At 43.1% G+C, this 19225-nt stretch overlaps 1 protein-coding gene across 1 annotated transcript in view; it reads left to right on the top strand.

Annotated features, from left to right (window-relative positions):
• Positions 1-1119: 1119 nt before the first annotated feature.
• Positions 1120-19225, top strand: part of PPP2R2B (protein phosphatase 2 regulatory subunit Bbeta) — a 60472-nt gene continuing 42366 nt past the window's right edge. Inside the window, exon 1 of the mRNA XM_077823864.1 lies at positions 1120-1227. Coding sequence (XP_077679990.1) covers positions 1210-1227 — 18 coding nt within the window. The 5' untranslated portion in view covers positions 1120-1209. The remainder of the gene's footprint in view (positions 1228-19225) is intronic.

Here is a 19225-nt window from a genome sequence, read left to right as displayed (position 1 = left end):
TCATGGAATTTGAAATCCGTTGTATGCAGGGTATTTTAAAGTTCATGCACAAATGACCACTGTTCTCTAAACACTGGTGTATAGCTGCACAAGCACTGCTTATGGTTAATGATTCCACTGGCTGTTGGAAATATTCAAAGACATGATGGATAGAGCACTCATGAATATTATTCTCTTTATTTGTAAGAGGACAATTGGGCTTGATGCAGGAATTGAATGAAATATAGTGAAAGAGGTCAGAGTAGATGATTGTAATTGTCCCTTCTGACCTTAAAATCTGGGAATTGCCATGTATCATGGCAGTTTGCAGTAATAAGATTGAATAAAAGGAGTAATAAAATGGGCAGTAGGGACACAATATGGAGATGTGGTGTATCATCAGCATTTAATGTGTTTTCAGTGATTTGTTTAAGCATTTGGACCAAGTTAATTTGGAAATCATACTTGAAAGGAGTCAGTTTCCCCTGGATAACTGCCATGCAACCTGGCAAATTGTAGGAGGAAAAATCATACAGTAGCGTGTTCTCTTGATTAACTTTGGTGGTAGGTATACAGATACGCAGCAATGGGAGACAGACGCTATATGGATTTGGTCTGTAGGTGGGGAGTTCTAAATTAAACTTCTCACAGACTTCTGCCTTTTCAGAGCAATGTAAAAAGCTCTCTCCTCTTGTAGCCAATGCCCATGTTAGAGTTTCTAGTGACACACTGTGGCATGTACTAGATAAATCCTAAACTCTGTATACTGAATCATGTGACCTATGGTCATAATCTCTGCAGCTGAGCCCTGGGAAATCACTTCTCAAATAATTCGTCCACTAATATGCTTGTTTTAATCAAACCATCTTCTTAAGTTTGTTGGCAGTTGCCTTTCAGCAATAGGAAGGCCAAATATTCCTGGAAAAAAAGTGTTGATGGTAAACAGTTCCTTTCTTTAGAGCTGATTCTTTCCATGTCCCTAGATCTCAGTCAAATAAGACAAGGAACAGGAAACGGTAACCTTTTTTACATTTAAACCAATTTTTGTGACATTAGCATTTTCATCAGGTATTCGTTTTAGGATGCCTGTTTACTCAGGCATAACTATATCTTCTTCTCTCTTTTGCTCTTCCAGATAAAACTGTGAAGCTATGGAAAGTTAGTGAACGAGATAAAAGACCAGAGGGCTATAATCTTAAAGATGAAGATGGCCGCTTCCGAGACCCCTCCATGATTACAATGCTACGGGTGAGTTAATTGAGATATCTAAGGGTCAAGGAATCTTTCTGTGTGTGAACTTGAGTAGAAAATTGTCACTGTGGTTATTTATGGTGGCATGCATAATGCCCTCATGTCTTCAGTGGGGTCCCTGCCTCCAGGAGCTTGTGGTTTAAAGACAGAGAGAGGGGGGAAGAGGTACAACACAATAGGAAAAGTAGCCAAGGTGTTGGTGGGCCATGTCTTGGTGAAGATGCATTTGTTATTACAATAACATTGATGATGCTTTTGTTGATACTTGAGCCAGGAATGCTTGCGATGCCGAGTTGGCCGCTTTTGCATGCATGACAAGAAGGGCCAATAGAGCTCTGGGACTGCAAGGCAGAGTAAGGGCCATGGAGCTGGAGCAGGCTGTGAAACCTTGACTAGAGCTCTGGCAGCGGCTTCAGGGTGAAATGCAGAATGCAGGCTCCCTTTTCTTCCCCCTCCTGTGGGTTCTGGGTTCAGAGCAGCCCAGCCCTCTCTCATCGCAGAGGTTCCCTAAGAGTCTGCTGCAGTAATGAGCTGAATAGTTCAGAGCCCCCCCCAGCCCAGAATATAGCCCGCACTTGCCCTGACACCTCACAGAAATCCTTTGTCACCATCTGGTATTCATGGTGGCTGCTGTGAATCTAAAAACCTGCAGTTTCTCAGGAGAGTTATTCATTCTGAATGAACAAATGAAGATAAATAGGAAATGCTTTTGCTTCCTTTAAATGTGAAGACAAACACAGAGACATCTCTGATATGCCTTTAATGAATTCAGCTTAGTGTCAGATGATAGGACATGATGTCACATGGGTCATTAAGGGGTAAATCCTGCAGTTTACATACAGGCTGAATAACAGAACTCTACTGGAGAGAGCTATAGGTCTGAATGGAAAGAATCCTGTCCCTTCTGGCCATGCTGGAGTACCACACCTCACCCTGCCCCTGCCTCATGTATGCAAACTCTTCACCTCTTGTGCTGCTGAACATATCTGGCACACGCTTGTATTCCTGCCTGGCGATGAAGGAGTTAAAGGATTTCTTTCTATTTTCCTTAGTGTTTGACTTGGGTTGTTGGAATGTAAGTACATTCTGTAATTGAGTTTTTCCTCCCAATGTAAGAAGATTAAAACCAGCCTCCCAAATCAAATGTAAACACCTAAGGCTACATTTTTCATTTACTACAAGGGAGATGCACATACAAAATCCATTAAGCCAGTTTTCTTCATAATCACTGGAACGCCACTCGCCTTTCTGAGTGCTGCACCAAGCTGTCGTCTTATGTGGTTTTCTGGAGCTGACACCTAACGTCCAGGAGCCTTGCATCAGAGAGTGCTATGGGGGAGCCCCCTATAAGACCAGGCAGGAGTGATGCTGTGAGGGTCGTAACACTGACTGGTGTTTGGAAGCTGTAGCCCTTAGTAGTAAATTTCACCTGGTCCATCTTTGTGTTGGTAAATGTTGCCTTCCTCATGGGGGAAGCAGTATTGTCAGGAGATATCAGTCTCTGATCTTTAATGTGCATACTAAGAGCTAGATTGTGTCTTCTAGGTACAGCGCTATGGGAGGATGGGAGGTGCTGAGGGAGCCTCTCAGCTAATTCAGTCAGGATTCTTCTCAGGACTCCTGTGGCGCGCACTCTGAAGCTGCAGCTCAGGTGTTTGTTACATGGGTACAAGTCGCATTCTCCCCTGTGCCTGGCCATGTCTGCTGGCTGAAGCAATGGGGTCACAAGGCCAGGGGCCCAGTCCTTACTTCACCCTGCCAGGTCATTTCTATGGAGGCTAGCACTGCAGGCAGCATAAGTATGGAGCGGTGGTTCTGCAACCTCCCCAGACTGTGACTGATCCCTGACCCAGAGTGTTGGAAGAAGAAGGGGAGAAGCTCCTTGTATCTGCTCCCCACAGGGCCAGTTAGACTGAAGCAGGCTTTCTGTTTAAACATGGAGCGAGACCACATTTGCCTCAGCTTGTCATTGGCGATTGAAAAGAAAAATACCAGATCTAACCTGCAGGCCTAAAAATTCCACCTGAACAGTCCATCTGATGTGCTGTTAATCACACCAGACCAGTCTGTAATTTATTCACGCTGTCAGAATTTGCATTGCAAGTAGTTTTGGTTGTTTGTTTGTTTTTTAATATTATTTGTTGCTGTGATTACCTCTGGCTCACTTTTATAGCTCCCGGTTTCCTCAAAGATCAGGCCAATGAAAACGTTTAATAACCCCAGACAGCTAATTAATCCTTGGTGAGAAATGAATGGCTTCTATTTTGAGTTGCTCCTACTTGCTGGTAGGCACGTTTTGCTTGTTTTTTCCTAGAGCAAGGAAACATTTTATTTCCTATCTATACTGTTGTTGTGTTTAAGGTAGCATGTCCAACCGCTATGCTGTTACTTGGGAAGAGCACTAGAATCATTTCTCCAAGATTTGAATGTCCGACTCTATAGCTTCCCGACCCATCTAGATGCAGAGCTGGGGAGACCGCTTTTGTTTTAAAGCAATATTACGGGGTATTATTCTAGTTATTGCTTTCTTCTGTGTGTTAATGCCTCAGAAAAGCCATGGACTTAGTGTGGGAAAGGCAGGGTCACAGAGCAAAGGCATGGAGCTAGTGTCTTTATTTCATCTAGATCTGCAAAAGAGAGATCTTTGTGGAGCTTTTCCATATGGCACATTTGTCTGCTTGTGCCTCAGCTGCACTCATTCAGCTCCTCTTCCCCAACCTCTCAATGCCCAGAGGTGACAGTCCACCCTGAGTGCTTTCTAAGCCACTGCAACTAATTGAGAGGCTTAATAAGCTATGAAGGGAGCAAACACACGCTGTACTTTTCTGCAACAGATAGCTTGTTCACTGCATTCCATTTGCCTGTAATTTGTATTTTACTGCAACTGGGATTATTATTATTTAAAAATAGGCTAACTCATTTTGCCTAATGTCACACCAGCTGGATGCTGTGGGGCTGAAAGCTGGACTCACACCTTCCTGGCTTTGCCTTCTGTTTGGGAGAGGCTGTGAAAAGAGGAGCAGAGAGAAAAATCCAATGGGAAAAATGGAGAGAGGAGAGAGAGAATGAAAACTGAAGAAAGGAGAGAGGAATTCTATTAGCCCCATGGACCCAGTTTAGTTTTTTTAGAGGTACATAGCCCCATTTCCTGTTTGCTAGAAAAAAACATTTGTTTTTTAAAATAACACAACAGCGATTTAATTTACAGAGGCAAAGAAAGTTTTGTGAATTTATTTGAACTGGTTTTGCAAACCAAAAATACTTCGCAAGATTACCATTCTCATGAGCTCCGCATATGTTCATGTACATTCACATATGAACTTAGTGCCAATATGTGGCTCAGATTAATTGTTCAGTTCCCACTGTTCTTGGCAGAAGCTTGCTTCTTGGAAAAATCAACATACAGTTTATGAAACTGCTGTTAAGTTACATTTGATTCAGAGGTTAGGTCAAGGTGAATTTAGTGTTTGATCTTGAGGTACAGCACCCCCTTTTCTATTACAGGGGAAGCAAAAATCTGTCTCTTTTCTGACCCCAGGTTCATAGAGACACAATTCAAAGGACTCTCCCAGGACAGTGGAATCTCTGCCTGCTGCTTTCAGACCAATTTCTCACATCCACTGACACAGTGCAATGTCCTCCTGTTGAGCTGCCATCAGCCATTGTGTTATGTACTTCAGGACTGCTGACCTCTCCTAGGAAGAACAAACACCCAATGCTCCCTTAGCCAACTCATAGTTGAGAGTCGTATTTGCAATTTGTTGATGCTGCTGAGGATTAGAGGCAATTATTTTACCCATCACCGCACTCTTAGTATGTTTGTTACAGATGCTGGGGTAATGAAAACACAGTCAACCCTCTTCTATAATACATGGTCACAGTGGTGCACAAACAGCCCATGTTATTAGGGTTAACTTTGTTGAGCTGTTTTCATAGTAATTCCTCAAGCTTCTCTCCCCACCCCCCCGGGCTCTCTGAGGTGCAGATCCTGACATGTGATTGACTATGGCCAAGTGAATACTGGCATGGGATCAGTATAATGGTGCCTCAGTGGGATATTTATATGATATGGATATGAAAATTAAAAATGCTTACCTTCACTATTGATTATTTTCTTTATCTGATTGTATTTGACTGAATCCTGGGGTTCTCATGTGTGATCATGTGGCCTTGAGTAGCTCCAAAGTTCAACTTAAGTTCTGTTTTTAAAAGCATTTAACCTTTTATGTCTGCCTGTCTTTCGCTCAGTCTTTGCCTCTGGCTTCAGTGGGAGCTGAAGCGACAAAGTTACATAGACTCCCATTGACATCAGTGGGCTTTGGGTAAGGCCCGATGTCAGCACACTACATGAGATTTAGCCATGAGACTCGTATTAATGTGTCACATTAATTTGTATTTGACCCTTAGAGTGAACTAAATCGCATCTTACTCTGTGCAGAACAGACAAGCCAGTCTTTTCCCTGCCTTTAGACTGGAGAGCCATTACAGGCTCCCTCCTTGCAGTATGTGCTGGTCATAGTCCTCATCAGCATTAGAATTGCTCATGAAAACATTTTTTGAAATGAGCAATGTCCTACCTTTTCCAATGAATAGGAAACACAGCAGCAGTTGCTGGAGTTATGGGCATTCCCCAGATACTGTGGCAAGCCCCAGTTTCCTCTGTTATGACCTTTCTATTTTCATAACCTTCCTTTAACTGCCATTAAATTATCTGGAGGTTTGAGATCTGTAAAGGTCAGAGACTAGGGGTAGGAAGGGAGGAATACGGTGCTGGGATTTTTCATGGTTTTGAAGTCACTATTTTATCGCTGTCAAAAATGAAACCCTCCCTGACCCAAGTGAATTTTCTCTGGATAGTAAATTTTATGTCATATGGTTTTCTTTTAGTTATTGTGAACCATTCACACCACGTGTCAGACAGAAGAAAGCAGGAGCTGTCAATGATTTCTCTTAATGCTCTCTGATGGTCCTCCTAGAGCAGTGGTTCTCAAAGTCGGTCCGCCGCTTGTTCAGGGAAAGCCCCTGGCACCCTGGACCGGTTTGTTTACCTGCCGCGTCCGCAGGTTCAGCCAATCGCAGCTCCCACTGGCCGCGGTTTTCCATTCCAGGCCAATGGGGGCTGCAGGAAGTGGCGCAGGCCAAGGAATGTGCTGGCCGCCCTTCCCGCAGCCCCCATTGGCATGGAACAGCGAACTGCGGCCAGTGGGAGCCACAATCGGCCGAACCTGCTGACACAGCAGGTAAACAAACTGGTCCAGCATGCCAGGGCCTTTCCCTGAACAAGCGGCGGACCGGCTTTGAGAACCACTGTCCTAGAGCGCTTGGAATTTCATTTGGCATGAACTAAGCTGTAGCATGCAAAGTTTCCTTGTATTTCCATTTCCTACTATGTGCCACATTTGGATGTATTTAGGCACAGACCAGCTACTGTAGAGTCTAATAACATCCTATCACTAAAGCCAGGTACTTCCAATGCAACAGTGAAACCCTGTCCTGAGGAATGGAGGTGTTGCCACATGTGAAGAGGCCAGTGATCCATTCACTCTACTATATGCCTTGGTCGTTTTCTTGTGAGAACGTTAAAACCCAAACCAATAATGCATCTGGCCAAGAACTATACAACTGGGGGAAAACCACTTCTGACTCCAGGTGGTGGTCATTTTATGCCATCACATGGGATTATTGATAACCCTTATTTTGATCCTGGTTACTATAACTGCAAATGCTAGTCTTATTTATATATTGGCCTCCATTTCCTGATTCCTGCTAAGCTATTTGGCTCAAAAATATCCTGCATCAATGAGTTCCATAAGTTAATTCTAGTAGTTCTAAAGTTGTATTTCAGCTTTTTGATATGTATTGCTTTTTAGCTCCATTGGCTCACCCAGCACTGCCTTCCATCACATGTGGCTGTCATAGGAGCCGAGTATGTACAAAAGTACCATCATGCAGTGCTGATTTCTGAGACTCTTGCTGTTGAAAATAAACACCCCCACATGCGCACAGACACTCAAGATTTTCAAGCGGCCTGTTTATGCCATGCCTCACTGAGGAGTGGAGATTGGCCAATAGTGAGTGAATGTTGCCAGGGCAACATGAAATTGTATTGTTTTTCCTGTAGTCAAGTCATGATGAGATTAATTTTATTTTGTCTTGTACCTGACCCCTCCCACCTTTTCCCAAATCTCAGTCTTCATTTTTTTTCCCCATGAGTTTTCTACTTGGTACCTTTTTTTTTCTGTAGCAAGCTGGAGGTTTTGGCTGCTTTAGAAGCAGGCTTTTCAGTAAGTTGCTATGATTTCTTGATCTCTGTATCCGGAAACCCCATGAGAACATATAGTTAGTACTTTACAGCACTTCGAAGAAGTAAAGCAAAATGTAAGTGCTAAGTATTATGGTTATTATAATGTCATCATTCCCTAAGGGTAGAAGATTGGGGAGTCGTCAACCAAACTCCACTTTGAGTCTGATATGCTGATAATTATATAGACAGATATTTACATTGATTTAACTGTTTCCTTGCGGTCTAATAATAATCAGTTATGTGAGTCAACAGTGTGGAATGCTGGCACTTCATAGTATACTGCTGGATCCCACTGCAGCAGAGACCAGCAACAAAAAGGTTTTAAAAAGATCTTGCTTCAACTATATCTTACCCATTCCTCCTAAAGATTTCAGTTTATTTGGGGGTGTTGCTCTCTGAGGAATTATTGTTGTTTATATGGGCTTTCCAACCCATATAATGCACCAGAAAGAATGAAACTCCACTCAGACCGTAAAGGGCCTTTTTTGTTTTTATAAGGAGCCCTGCTTATTTAGCTATACACCCTGGTTTAATAGGTGTAGAGCCCTTTGGCCACTGAGGCTTTGTCTACACTACACAGCTTTTAGTAATACGTCCGTGTCGCTAAAAGTCGGGCGGCGTAAATGCTGTTTGTCAGCACTTTTGCCGGCAAAATACTTCCATCCCCCATGACCAGGGTTTGCGTTATCCACAGGAGAGGGCTCCTGCTGACAATGAGCCATTTACACTGCCACTTGCTGCAGCAAAACTTGTGGGGGGGGTGGGGGCTTTTTTAAGCACCTGTGAACAACAAAAGTTTTGTTCAATTGGCAGTGTAGACAAAGCCGAGTGGGGATCTGATTTTGCGTCATCAAAGAACTCTCCAAAGTGGCCCTATATATACATTTGTACCAATGCTATGAGATGTTTGCAAAAAAAAATTAACACAAATAATATCCAGGCCTTAAATCTCTCTTTAAATTGGGCATGTGTGTGCTTTGATCTTCTCACACTGCAAATCAACTGAAGCTTCTGTATAAGAATTTTCACACTTTTAACTATCCTTTGTGCTAGAAAGGAGAAGGTTGCAAATATCTCCCGGGATGCTGTGCTCAGTGAGACACTTTCTGTCTCCTTTGATGAACAAAACTGGGGGGAAAATTATCTGGGGCAGAAACAGCTCCTAGGCTTCATTTTGTGGTACAGATGATCTGATGTTCAGGAAAAACTGAAAAGGCAGCAGGCTGCGTTTTTTATGCTGCCTTAATATTTCATTTTTTGGTTTAAAATGCTGCAGTTAGTGTCTTGCTAGTTAACCCTTAGATTGCTGGCATTTTTCAGTGTGCCAGTCAGATACGTGTTTAGGAGGATCATGTGTTTGTATACAAAATGTGTGTGCATTCCACAAAAAGGCTAGTTAATTGTTGTTTTGAAGTTAGGGAATCACAGCAGCCCACTCCAAATTGATTCCCGACTGACTGGTAGCTGTCTGGCATTGCAAGCTTCCACAGGGCTATTGCCACTCACTTTTTCAACTGCAAGGGCTGCTCTCATCTTGGTATTCTTGCACCTCAGGGCTGGGGAAAGCAAGTCACAAAGTTCCAATGAAAGTGCCCTTATGCATGCGAAAGTTTTGCAGCCACGGGGAATCGTCCCAGACCTGCAACACTGTGCCATCCCATCAGTCTGTGCTCGTTTCCCGAGCCCAGAATCGGCATTTCCCCGCATGAACCTGCCCCATTAGCACCATGATGCCCACATTGCCAGGGCCTGTGCTTTGAGAGAAATCTGTGTCCATGTCCTCATCACTCTTGTCACCATGCTGACGTCGCCTACTCGCCCGATTTCATTTTCCCAGGTTCTGGTGCTTAAGTTTCACGTGGCACTGCTTCGGGTCCCTGTTATGGCGTCTGTCCTTCATGCCCTGGGAGATTTTGACAAAGGTTTTGGTATTTTGAAAACTGGAACGTAGCTATGATAGCACGGATTCCTCTCTCCATACAGCGATCAGATCCCGTTCCTCCCGTTCGGTCCATGCTGGAGCTCTTTTGTGATTCTGGGAGTCCATCATGGTCACCTCTGCTGATGAGCTCTGCATGGTCACCTGCAGCTTGCCATGCTGGCCAAACAGGAAGTTGAAATTCAAAAGTTCGCGGGCCTTTTCCTGTCTACCTGGCCAGTGCATCTGAGTTGAGAGCGCTGTCCAGAGCGGTCACAATGGAGCACTCTGGGATAACTCCCGGAGGCCAATACAGTCTAATTGTGTCCACAGTACTCCAAATTCGACTCAGCAAGGCTGATTTCAGCGCTAATCCCCTTTGTCGGGGGTGGAGTAAGGAAATCTATTTTAAGAGCCCTTTAAGTTGAAAAAAAGGGCTTCGTCGTGTGGACGGGTGCAGGGTTAAATCAATTTAACGCTGCTAAATTCGACCTCAACTCCTAGTGTAGATCAGGGCTAAGCGTACAACATGGTACACAAAAAGAGGGAGGCTGGTTTAAGCATAGTGAACCATACAAAAAAGGGCATACATCTGCGAATGGAAGAGGCAGACAAAAGAAGAGAGTATTGAGCAGAGTGCATGACCCACGAGGTAGCATATGGTATATGAGGAAATGAAACATGAAACTGTACTGCATCAGCAGGAACTAGGTATCTTTTAGTTTTTACAACAGCAGGGTCTACGCAGGGCAGTTAGAGCATTCTGCAATTCACACCGCAAAGACCAGTCTACGGCGCTGTGTAGACAAACCCGAGCGCTAACATAGAGGCTCTGGTACCATCTTCCTTGGCCTGCTCCACGCAAGAGGATTTGTAATGATTATGCGAAGTTTTGTGCTGATAGTTTAACTGCAGACAGCTGGGTGAAAAAGGGATATTTTTCATAAACATTTTCATAAAAACTTCAATTTCCATTTGTTCTCAAAAAATTTTCTAATTTCAATACGTTTTGTAGCTGGTGGAAAAATAGGATGAATTTATTATTAATATTCTTCTGAAAAAATCAATTCTATTTCCCATTGGAAAAATTAAAGTTAGAAAAATTTTGACCAGCTCTAAGTTGGTGTGGGCTTTGATGGGGCTGAAAGCTCTACAATTGTGATCTAATTTTTTATCCACCTCTTTAAATTTGCAGGATACAGTTCAGTTTCCCTTCACTTTGGGGTTGTAGGACATTCCCTTGCTGTCCACTTGCACAGAGATAATGCTGAGTGTTCCATGATGGCTTCATTCAGCAAACTCTTCCATTCTTCCATTGACCAAACCATTAAAAGCCTTTCCCCCATAATAGCGAAGCTATGTTTATCTTTGTTCAACTGTAGCCCAGAACTCCAATCTTATTACCTTACTTATAGCACTGTGACCTGTGCTCTGATTTGACAGAAATTCCAATCAAGTCTTGCGAGTGCATGTCTAATAATCTAAGTGAGTGCTGGACCCCAATTAGAAGTTCAGAAGAAGTGCATGTGACTCTTGCATCTCTAAAGGAGGAATCAACCAGTCATTTCAAGGAAAGATGAATGCCATAGATAACACAAGGTCACTTCCCCTTCAGTGGGACAGCCGTGCAAAGAAAGCTGCTCTACCACAAGTTATTGAGCTTAGTGCAGGAGTTTCTGGGTGACTTCCCAGGGCCTGTGTTTTGCAGGAGGCCAGACTAGTGGAGCACAATGCTCCCTTCTGGTCTAACCGTCTGAATCTCGGCATGGATTTTAAATGAAATGAGGGGTGGCAATAGGAGCAGATGAAAAATCGTCTGTTTGGCAGAATATCTGCTGGCCTGCCAGATGAATGGCTTTGTAACCAGTGAAACGTGATCTCAGGTCGCTTTTATCCAAGATTTTACTTTTTGGATATGGAGACAGAAAATTGTTTGTATTGGTTTGTACCACCTCATCCAATCCTGGATGAGAACTGTCTTCTAAATCATAGCACATCAATAAAGGCCTAAGGGAGGAAAAAAGCATAAAGTAACCCTGAAGATGTGAGAGAGGTGTGTATTAGGAAATAGATCCTGAAGGAAGGAAGCAATGGAGTCATGGTATGATATTGCTGTTACACTGTCTGGAGTGGCTCACAAGTGATAATAATCTCAGGGCAGACTGTTAAGAAGCCAGGGCCCAGACTCCACACTGGGTGTGAATTCTATACTTAGAATTCACCAACCAACAAGTGTAAACTCCTCAGGCACTATACAGCCTTAACAAGGAGTCACAGATAGTCCTCTGGATAGTCCAACCTGGCAAGCTTGACTCTGTGATACATGGTCACTTTACACCAATGATCACAAAATATTCAAATTACTCCCAGTACCAAAGGAACAATCACTTATCACAGGTCAATTTGAAACTTGTACCTCACACCAAAGACAATGCTGGTAGCCAATCCTGTAACATACTGTTTATTATCTAATAAATAACTCTCATTTCTTTTTCCAAGGTTAAAATAAGGTAAGCCTGCACAGAAATGAGATAGAATCTTAAATTCAAAAGGTGATAGAAATTTCTATAATCAGCAAGCTTTTATGTCCTTTGGAGCTAACCCAAGCCAAGCCGCTTCGGGGTCTCTTACTTGTGTTTAGAAATCTTTGCCCCTCAGACTCTAGAAAGCATAAAGAGACCCTAATTCCTTCTGGTCAGAAATTTTCATCCTCACATCCCTAGAGTCCAAGATGATGGGATGAGCACTGTTGCACGTAGATTCTTCACGGGTTGGTGTGGGGAGCAATCAACAAAGTCTGTATTCCATAATGGCCCATTTGGATTCAGTAGCCCTTCCTGATAGGCAGGAGATAACACCTTCTGCAGGAATCCAGCATTTTGCAGTAGGTGAAGCTTTTTTCCTGTTAGGTGAGTTACATGGCTTCAGAACAAACATTAATACAGTTACAGAGCCAACTCATAAGTACTACCTTGTAGCATGGGGTACAAATATAATACATTCAGCTTTGTACAAGCATTCCATAAAGTCTAAACGCAAAATACATTCTTATAACACTAATATCCTTTTTATCTATACTAACTCACAGGTAAGCCAGACTGGTTTCCAGCTGTGCATTTATCAGTGTTCAGTGTGGCCTAGGGCCTTGGCATGAGCTGGCACCTGGTCTGCCGGCTCACAATTGCCTATTTGAAACTTGGCTGTGGAGTGGAGCCTGCTAGTGACAAGAAGATGGGGTGGGTTGTCTTCGTAATTCACTAAGCTTTCGCTAGCCAGAAGGAAGATGCTCATGAACATTTACATCTTAGCTGCCACAGTGGTGCTCTGTGGAAATAAGGATACTAGATACCTGATGGATACTAGATATTTTTAATTTAATGACATAAAAGGAGTCCTATCAGCTCAACAAGCGTAGCCATCAGTCTCACTTCAGCGTGTGCTGCATGTAGGGGCTGGCCCTGACTGAACACCTGGAATATCAAGACATTCTGTCTCTTAGTGTCATTTATTAAATTGTTTGGAGGGTCATGGAAGCTGACAGCTTGCCATTACACAAAGGGAAAGATAAGCTTCTGATTAGTTTCTGAGCCTTGAAGAAACCTACAGCACATGTCAAAAAGACTTGAAACGTATAAATCACTATCTCAGTTTTCTATATGATACCAAAAAAATAAGACATCTCTGAGGCTGGCTATCAGTTTGGAACCTTATTAAAAAGTCTTCAGTTCCCCTTTTAAACAGGATTTTGTCCAAGATTGAGGCAGGGGGGACTAGAGCCGGCTTTCCTGAGGGAAGACCGAGATGAGTGTCCATTGGTATAATTTTTGCGTCATTTGTTTCCCTGCCATTTACTAACCATCCAAGCTGTATGTGAACAGCTAATCTAAGAGTAGTAACAACAAAGGCATCAGTGCATCAAACAAAAGGACGTGCTGGTTGCAGCATTCCTTCTGAGGGGTATTCTTTTATTACACCTATTAAATGTCCTTACAAATGATGGGCCATGGTTGGTTCTTATTTTCTCTGGACCAGATCTCTCATTCCAAGGTTCTGCCTTAAAAAAAGCAGGCAGCATGGTGCTACTGAAAGAATTATTAGGATGATTCTTATTTTATGATATCCCTACTCACAATGTTATTCTCCAGAGCAGGATGGCTCTCTAGCAAACTAGCTGTCCACGTGGCTGTACAAAGAGTGTATGGAACCTTTTGGTTTCATTCTGCTTGATGCTGGAGTTTGGTTTTCCTATTCTAAGGAATGTGATCTCCTTTCCTACATTTAAAATATGCCAGAAAGCATCCCTTTTGCCAGTGAAATCCTCTGGGGCCCATGGAAGAAATGAAAAATATGTTCGATTTAAAACAATTAAAATATAGGTCTAGCTAATCTAGAGAGACGTGTGAGATGGGTGAACAAGAAATAGATTTAAAATAAAACGGGACTATTGGCTTTTCTGTCACAGTGAGATGGATATACCCCTGCCAGCAGGGAAGTGACTTGCACATTTCTGTTCCACTTCTTGCATCTTCACTTGAAGAAAAGCCTCTTTTCAGTTTATTGTATCTTTTTTGTTAGAGCATTCCTGCACAGCCAGAGCCATGTTTTCTCATTCTCTCCCTACCAGAGCACATCAGCCTCTCATCCTCTGTCTATGGATGTATACTGCCTTCTTCACTCAGATCCCCTCATCCAGGCCACCATGATTCTGTCTGAGGATTAGATGGGATTCCCTTAGGAGAATCTTGGGTGTTGCACTCACCTGAGCCTAGGGATCACTGTTGCTCATGATACTGCCTCCAGTGCTTCTGCAAGCGCTCTCCACCCATGGTGGCCTAGGGAGGTCCAAAGATGCAATTCCATTTATTTAGTGGAGTTACACCAGGAGTGAATTTATCCCTGAGAATCCCACCTGGGCATTCCATACGGCATTGCAACCTCCTTTGTGTGAGCAACTGTTCAAACTTTTTTCCTCACGTGCCTGTCACATGTGGTTGTAACTGCTCCCTGCCCTACACAAATTCTTTCCTCTTCCCCCAGTCTCACTGTGCCCAAGGCTTAAACCGGCTCATTTTGCATGTTCTACACCTTGGATCCCGTTGGACTTACATCCTTGTAAGCAGCCTACACAGATTTTTGTACCTCTGCTTTTGAACTTGGCTCAATATGTTTTAACAGCTGGCTGGTTGGGGATATTAATTTGATAAGGAGCCTGTTGCTGGAGGTCTCTGTAGTCTACTCCAGGATAATAATGAGTGAATATCATTTCTATCTGAAGGCGGTTAGTGATGTGTGGCATGTGATCTGAGTTGGGTGGTCTTGGTGCAGTCCCTAATGGCCAAGTTTCTGCAACTCAAAACTCCATCACAGTCTGCATGCTTGCTAGCAATCTCAGAAGAGAGAACAGGGTCCGAATGTGGGTGGAACTACCCCTGCATTCTTTGAGAGGGGATCCCTCCACTTTGAGTTATGGTTTGGAGAACACAAGAACTGCATTTATCTGTTCTTTGAACTCAGTTTTCCACAGAAGAGGTAATCTCCAGGGCTCTCAACCCAGCATTTTTTCAGGAGCACTAAAATAAACCCCACTAAAAAAAATGTATGAAAGTTGCGCTCCCATATCCATCCACAATGATGGGAAAATAGACCCTTTACGATTAGTTAATCTCAAAGTTGCTACATGGCTGTAGTCAGCACATGCATTTACTCTCCTGGCATTTTGTTGTTATGAAGCCATCTCTATCTTTCATTCTTTTAACCTCAGCAAAATCTATTGTAAAATCTTCTATATAATAACACTTCCTTCTTGCAAAAGCATGCAAATTCCTTAGCTTCTGGGGACAGTTTCATGGAGAATTTGTACTTTATTCCTCACACCATGCACAGCTCTGTATGCAACTTCAAGCATCTGCAGTTTAATGTGGAGAGAGGAAAAAATGATGCTGTGGATAAAAATTGTTATGCTGCTAGCACGTCTCTGGTGTCAGAGTATTTATTCCACAACACAGAGATTTGTATTTCTTTTTACATTCTCAAAAACATTATCATTTAAATGACAAACAGGGTAATTTGAACCGTTTGGCTTTTTAAAAGTAATGAAGTGCTATAAAATGCATGTGGCAGAACTAATCAATTTCAAATGATCAGATCATTGTCAAACCACTGCAACAAAAATAATTGGAAAAAAAAGATTTCTCCATTTGCGCTACTTACCTACATTGCTCTAAAACAGTTCAGTGTGCAGTATTTGCATGCTCAGCTGAGCTCAAAGTGCAATCTTTGGTGGTCTCATTTCTTTAGGCCTAGTGGGACGGTATCAGACTCGCACTGACACATACAGTCTCAAGGAGGACAGTCCATTACTCTGCTTTTAATCCACTGCCAACCATTCAGATTGTGCTTTTGTCCTATGGAGTATACTCTTTAGGGTTTACTTACTTTTTGTTGCTCATTAAATACTGTTAGTTTATAAAGACGAAAAGCCAGGGCCAGATTTTCTGGCGTGGCACAGCCACTTTGCAAAGAGATGTGGCTGGAGGAACGGAGGCATGGCGGCATTCCCCAATGTCACTATGTCCCCAATTCTCAGCTGCTTGTTTGTTTAGCTGTTACCTCAGGAATAAAGAGGAGTGTTATTTACAATTGAAGCCACAAGGGTGGGATTCAGGTATCAGCAGGTAGACGATGTAATTACCCAGTTTGAGAATTTGACCAGGACACCAAAATCCATACTTGTAGTTTGAGAGTTGAGTGGTTCTGGTTGTTTGTGTGTTTTTAGCAGCTGAATTAATTTTGTAAAATAAAGATTGTAATAGCTTCCTTCCAGTCTTAATCCGTTTATTGAACCAAGAGTAGACCATGGAAGCAGCATGTAGGGGTTAGTTAGAACTCTGGCCGTTTGATTCCTCAGGTTGCTGAAAAGAAAAAAGGAGGTTATTTTGCCTCTTTGCTTGCCCCCTTTTTCCCCTCCCTCCTCGTTTGCCCAGGTCATGAGCTGGATTCTTTCTTCTCCAGTGCAGACTCATCCATCCATCCATCTTAATATTTGTAAATTCGGCTTGAAGCACTGATGACCAGAATTGACCTTCCAGAATTTTTTCCTATTCATCTCTTTTTTCCACAGCACTTATACTGTCGGTATCTACGTCTTGGCATACTGTAAAAACAATGTGCCAGGGAGAATTATCAGTGGAATTAGATTGCTGTGAATTCATGTTTGATAACACAACTGTGCCTTTGCATAATTCTCCCTGATTATCAGAAGGGAGAAACGCTATAAATCTGGTGGATGGGTTTAAAATGACATTGGCTTTTCTGAGATGGGAAAATATATGAACGAGATCATTTGAAAGAATCATGCCCTTTAGGGGAATGAAATTCTAAGCAGTCCATAAAGCTGAGATTGAGAATTCCTGATCTTTATTCTCAAATAATAAAAATGCTCTGTTTTCTAGCCCAGGTAGCTGTAAACTTCTCACATTTCATAACTTAAAGAAACATACAGTAAAATAATCTATAATAATTAAAGAAGAACTCTGAACTAAAAAAAAATTATACTACTGTGCACAGTAAATGGGAAATTCTGAATGGTTTGAAATCTTTTGTTTTGTTTTAATAATACTTGCTATGAATGTAACCTCTATTAGGTAGTGTATAGTTTGCAAACTAATCCTGATCGCCATGAGTGTGATTTTTATTCATAAGTATTTCCTGAGTAGTTGTGACAAATTTCGGCCTGTGAGTTGTTTGTCTTTATTGTGTGATTGGTCCCTTAAGTCACATGGTACTGCTGCTGTTCTCTGATTGGATGACTGACTTTTTTTTAAACCAGGGAAAAACTAATATGGCACTTTTTGGTAGGAATTTTGGAATGAATGAATGTTCCCACACTAAGATTCATGAAGTTTTTGGCATTTGCAAACCGTTTCACAAATACCTGGCAGTTGCCAAAAATCACATGACCCCATGAATGACAGCAAACCAAACTTGATGCTTTTATTCATGAATCAGGATGTTTTTTACTTTCTGGCCATCTCCAGGTAAGGCTGTGAGAACTTCAGGCCTACGTGATGCAGTGTTGCCCGAGACAAAACAGGAGACATGGGAAAATAGGTAGTGTCCAAATGGAACAGACCATTGAGCAGGAGAATTCTTTAGGCACAGGGGGGAATGCATTAAGCAGAAAAAGTGTATGTCGGGTGATATTGATTAAGAGCAGTGTTTATGGGCCAAATCCTGCTAACTGTCTTCAGGGAGGCTGCTTGTGTAAATAACATGAGGGGGTTTTTACCCCATACGTGGGATGAAGGCAGATACTGAGCAGTAGACATATCCAGTGGATGTAAATAAAACTTTGATAGTGCATAAAGTCAAAGCAGCAGCAGCAGCAACAACAACAAAGGGAAAGGAAACATGAGGGTCAAAGAACAGCGAACCAAAGGGGAAGAAACCTTTGCAAATGCGTGAGGGGGAACAGCTCTTAGTGAAAGCTTCTCTTCAAGGCATGTCAGGGGCTCTGCTGGCATTTGAGAGGCACTGGAACACTGTAGGGGGTGAGGGAAGGGAAGTGTAGTGCCCAAGCAGTAATTGCTTAAGGCATTCTGCTTGGGGAAGACAGATGGTAACTATGACACAGTTTAATGTGGAGTAGCTTGAGCTCCCGCAGTGCTGGAGAGAGGAAGGGAGGCACAAGGGAGCGGTGCCAGGAGTGTGCCCTAACTGCCCATTCCCCTTCTCCGTTTGGCATATTGGGCACCTTTAACTGCACTAGCCTGCCTGCTCCCTTATGCTCAGAGGCCCTGATCCTTCCTTCATGGAAATCAGTGGCAGTGCTCCCATTGGCTTCCATAATGCAGGATTACTCCTAGAGAGCACAAACACCAGCATGATGCTGGCTGCCTCCCGCGGGTGTGTGCCGTGTGGAAAGGGCTCTCTCTCCCAACCATTGTGCACCTGCTCGAGAGCACCAGCAGTCTAGCTTTGGGGCTGGCGTGGAAGTTTAGAGCTAAAGAAAATAACCTTAGGGTATGAAGGATGCTCAGTGGTAAAGGTCCTGTCCAGAGCATGGCTGGCACTCTAACTGCATTAAACCTCACTCATTAGAAACATTCGCTCAGCTGGAGCCATCAGGATAGTGGTGCTGGTGGTACCTTGCCCAAAGGGCATGGGGATAGTAGCTTCATTCTGTGTGAGACACATTTTTCCAAGCACGGTTCCAGTGCAGTTCCCTGTTGGGGTTTATATTTCTGTGTAGGTGTAACACCGCAGTGGCATAAAGAAAATAATCCTTTCCACTCTGTTCAGAGAGCACTCCAGAGAACACAGACTAAAAGCAAGAGTGGGAGGTTTTGGAGCCTGCATAGGGCATGCGAGCAGTGTGCCAATCTGCCTACCTAGCCTTTCTACCGCACACCCGTCCTCCTCCCCCCCACCTATGGCATATTATACTGTTGCTGCGATGGAGCATTAGGTTGTATCGCAGGAGGCTGGAACTTAGCGAACAATGAAATATTGCTTTATTTTTTCTTCCCAGCCAGTTCTGATTCCATTAACTGTGGGTGTGCTCTGAATACCTGCCTGCATGTTGGTGCTGGAGCAATTCGGTGTGCCAGGAGTCTTCTCTGTAGTGAAATGGTAATTGAAAGGCTCAACAGGACTCCTGCTGGCAGGTCTGTCAAGAAGCGCTAAGCACATTCATTAAAGCAAACATATTCCCTCTTCTGCTCGGCAGCATCGGCTTTACCATCTTTATTGTGTGTACTGCTACTGTGGCTACC

The sequence above is a fragment of the Eretmochelys imbricata genome, chromosome 8 (assembly GCF_965152235.1).
Source record: "Eretmochelys imbricata isolate rEreImb1 chromosome 8, rEreImb1.hap1, whole genome shotgun sequence".
Lineage (NCBI taxonomy): Eukaryota > Metazoa > Chordata > Testudines > Cheloniidae > Eretmochelys > Eretmochelys imbricata.
Note: the sequence above shows the minus strand (reverse complement) of the source record. Positions and strands in the feature narration are given on the sequence as shown.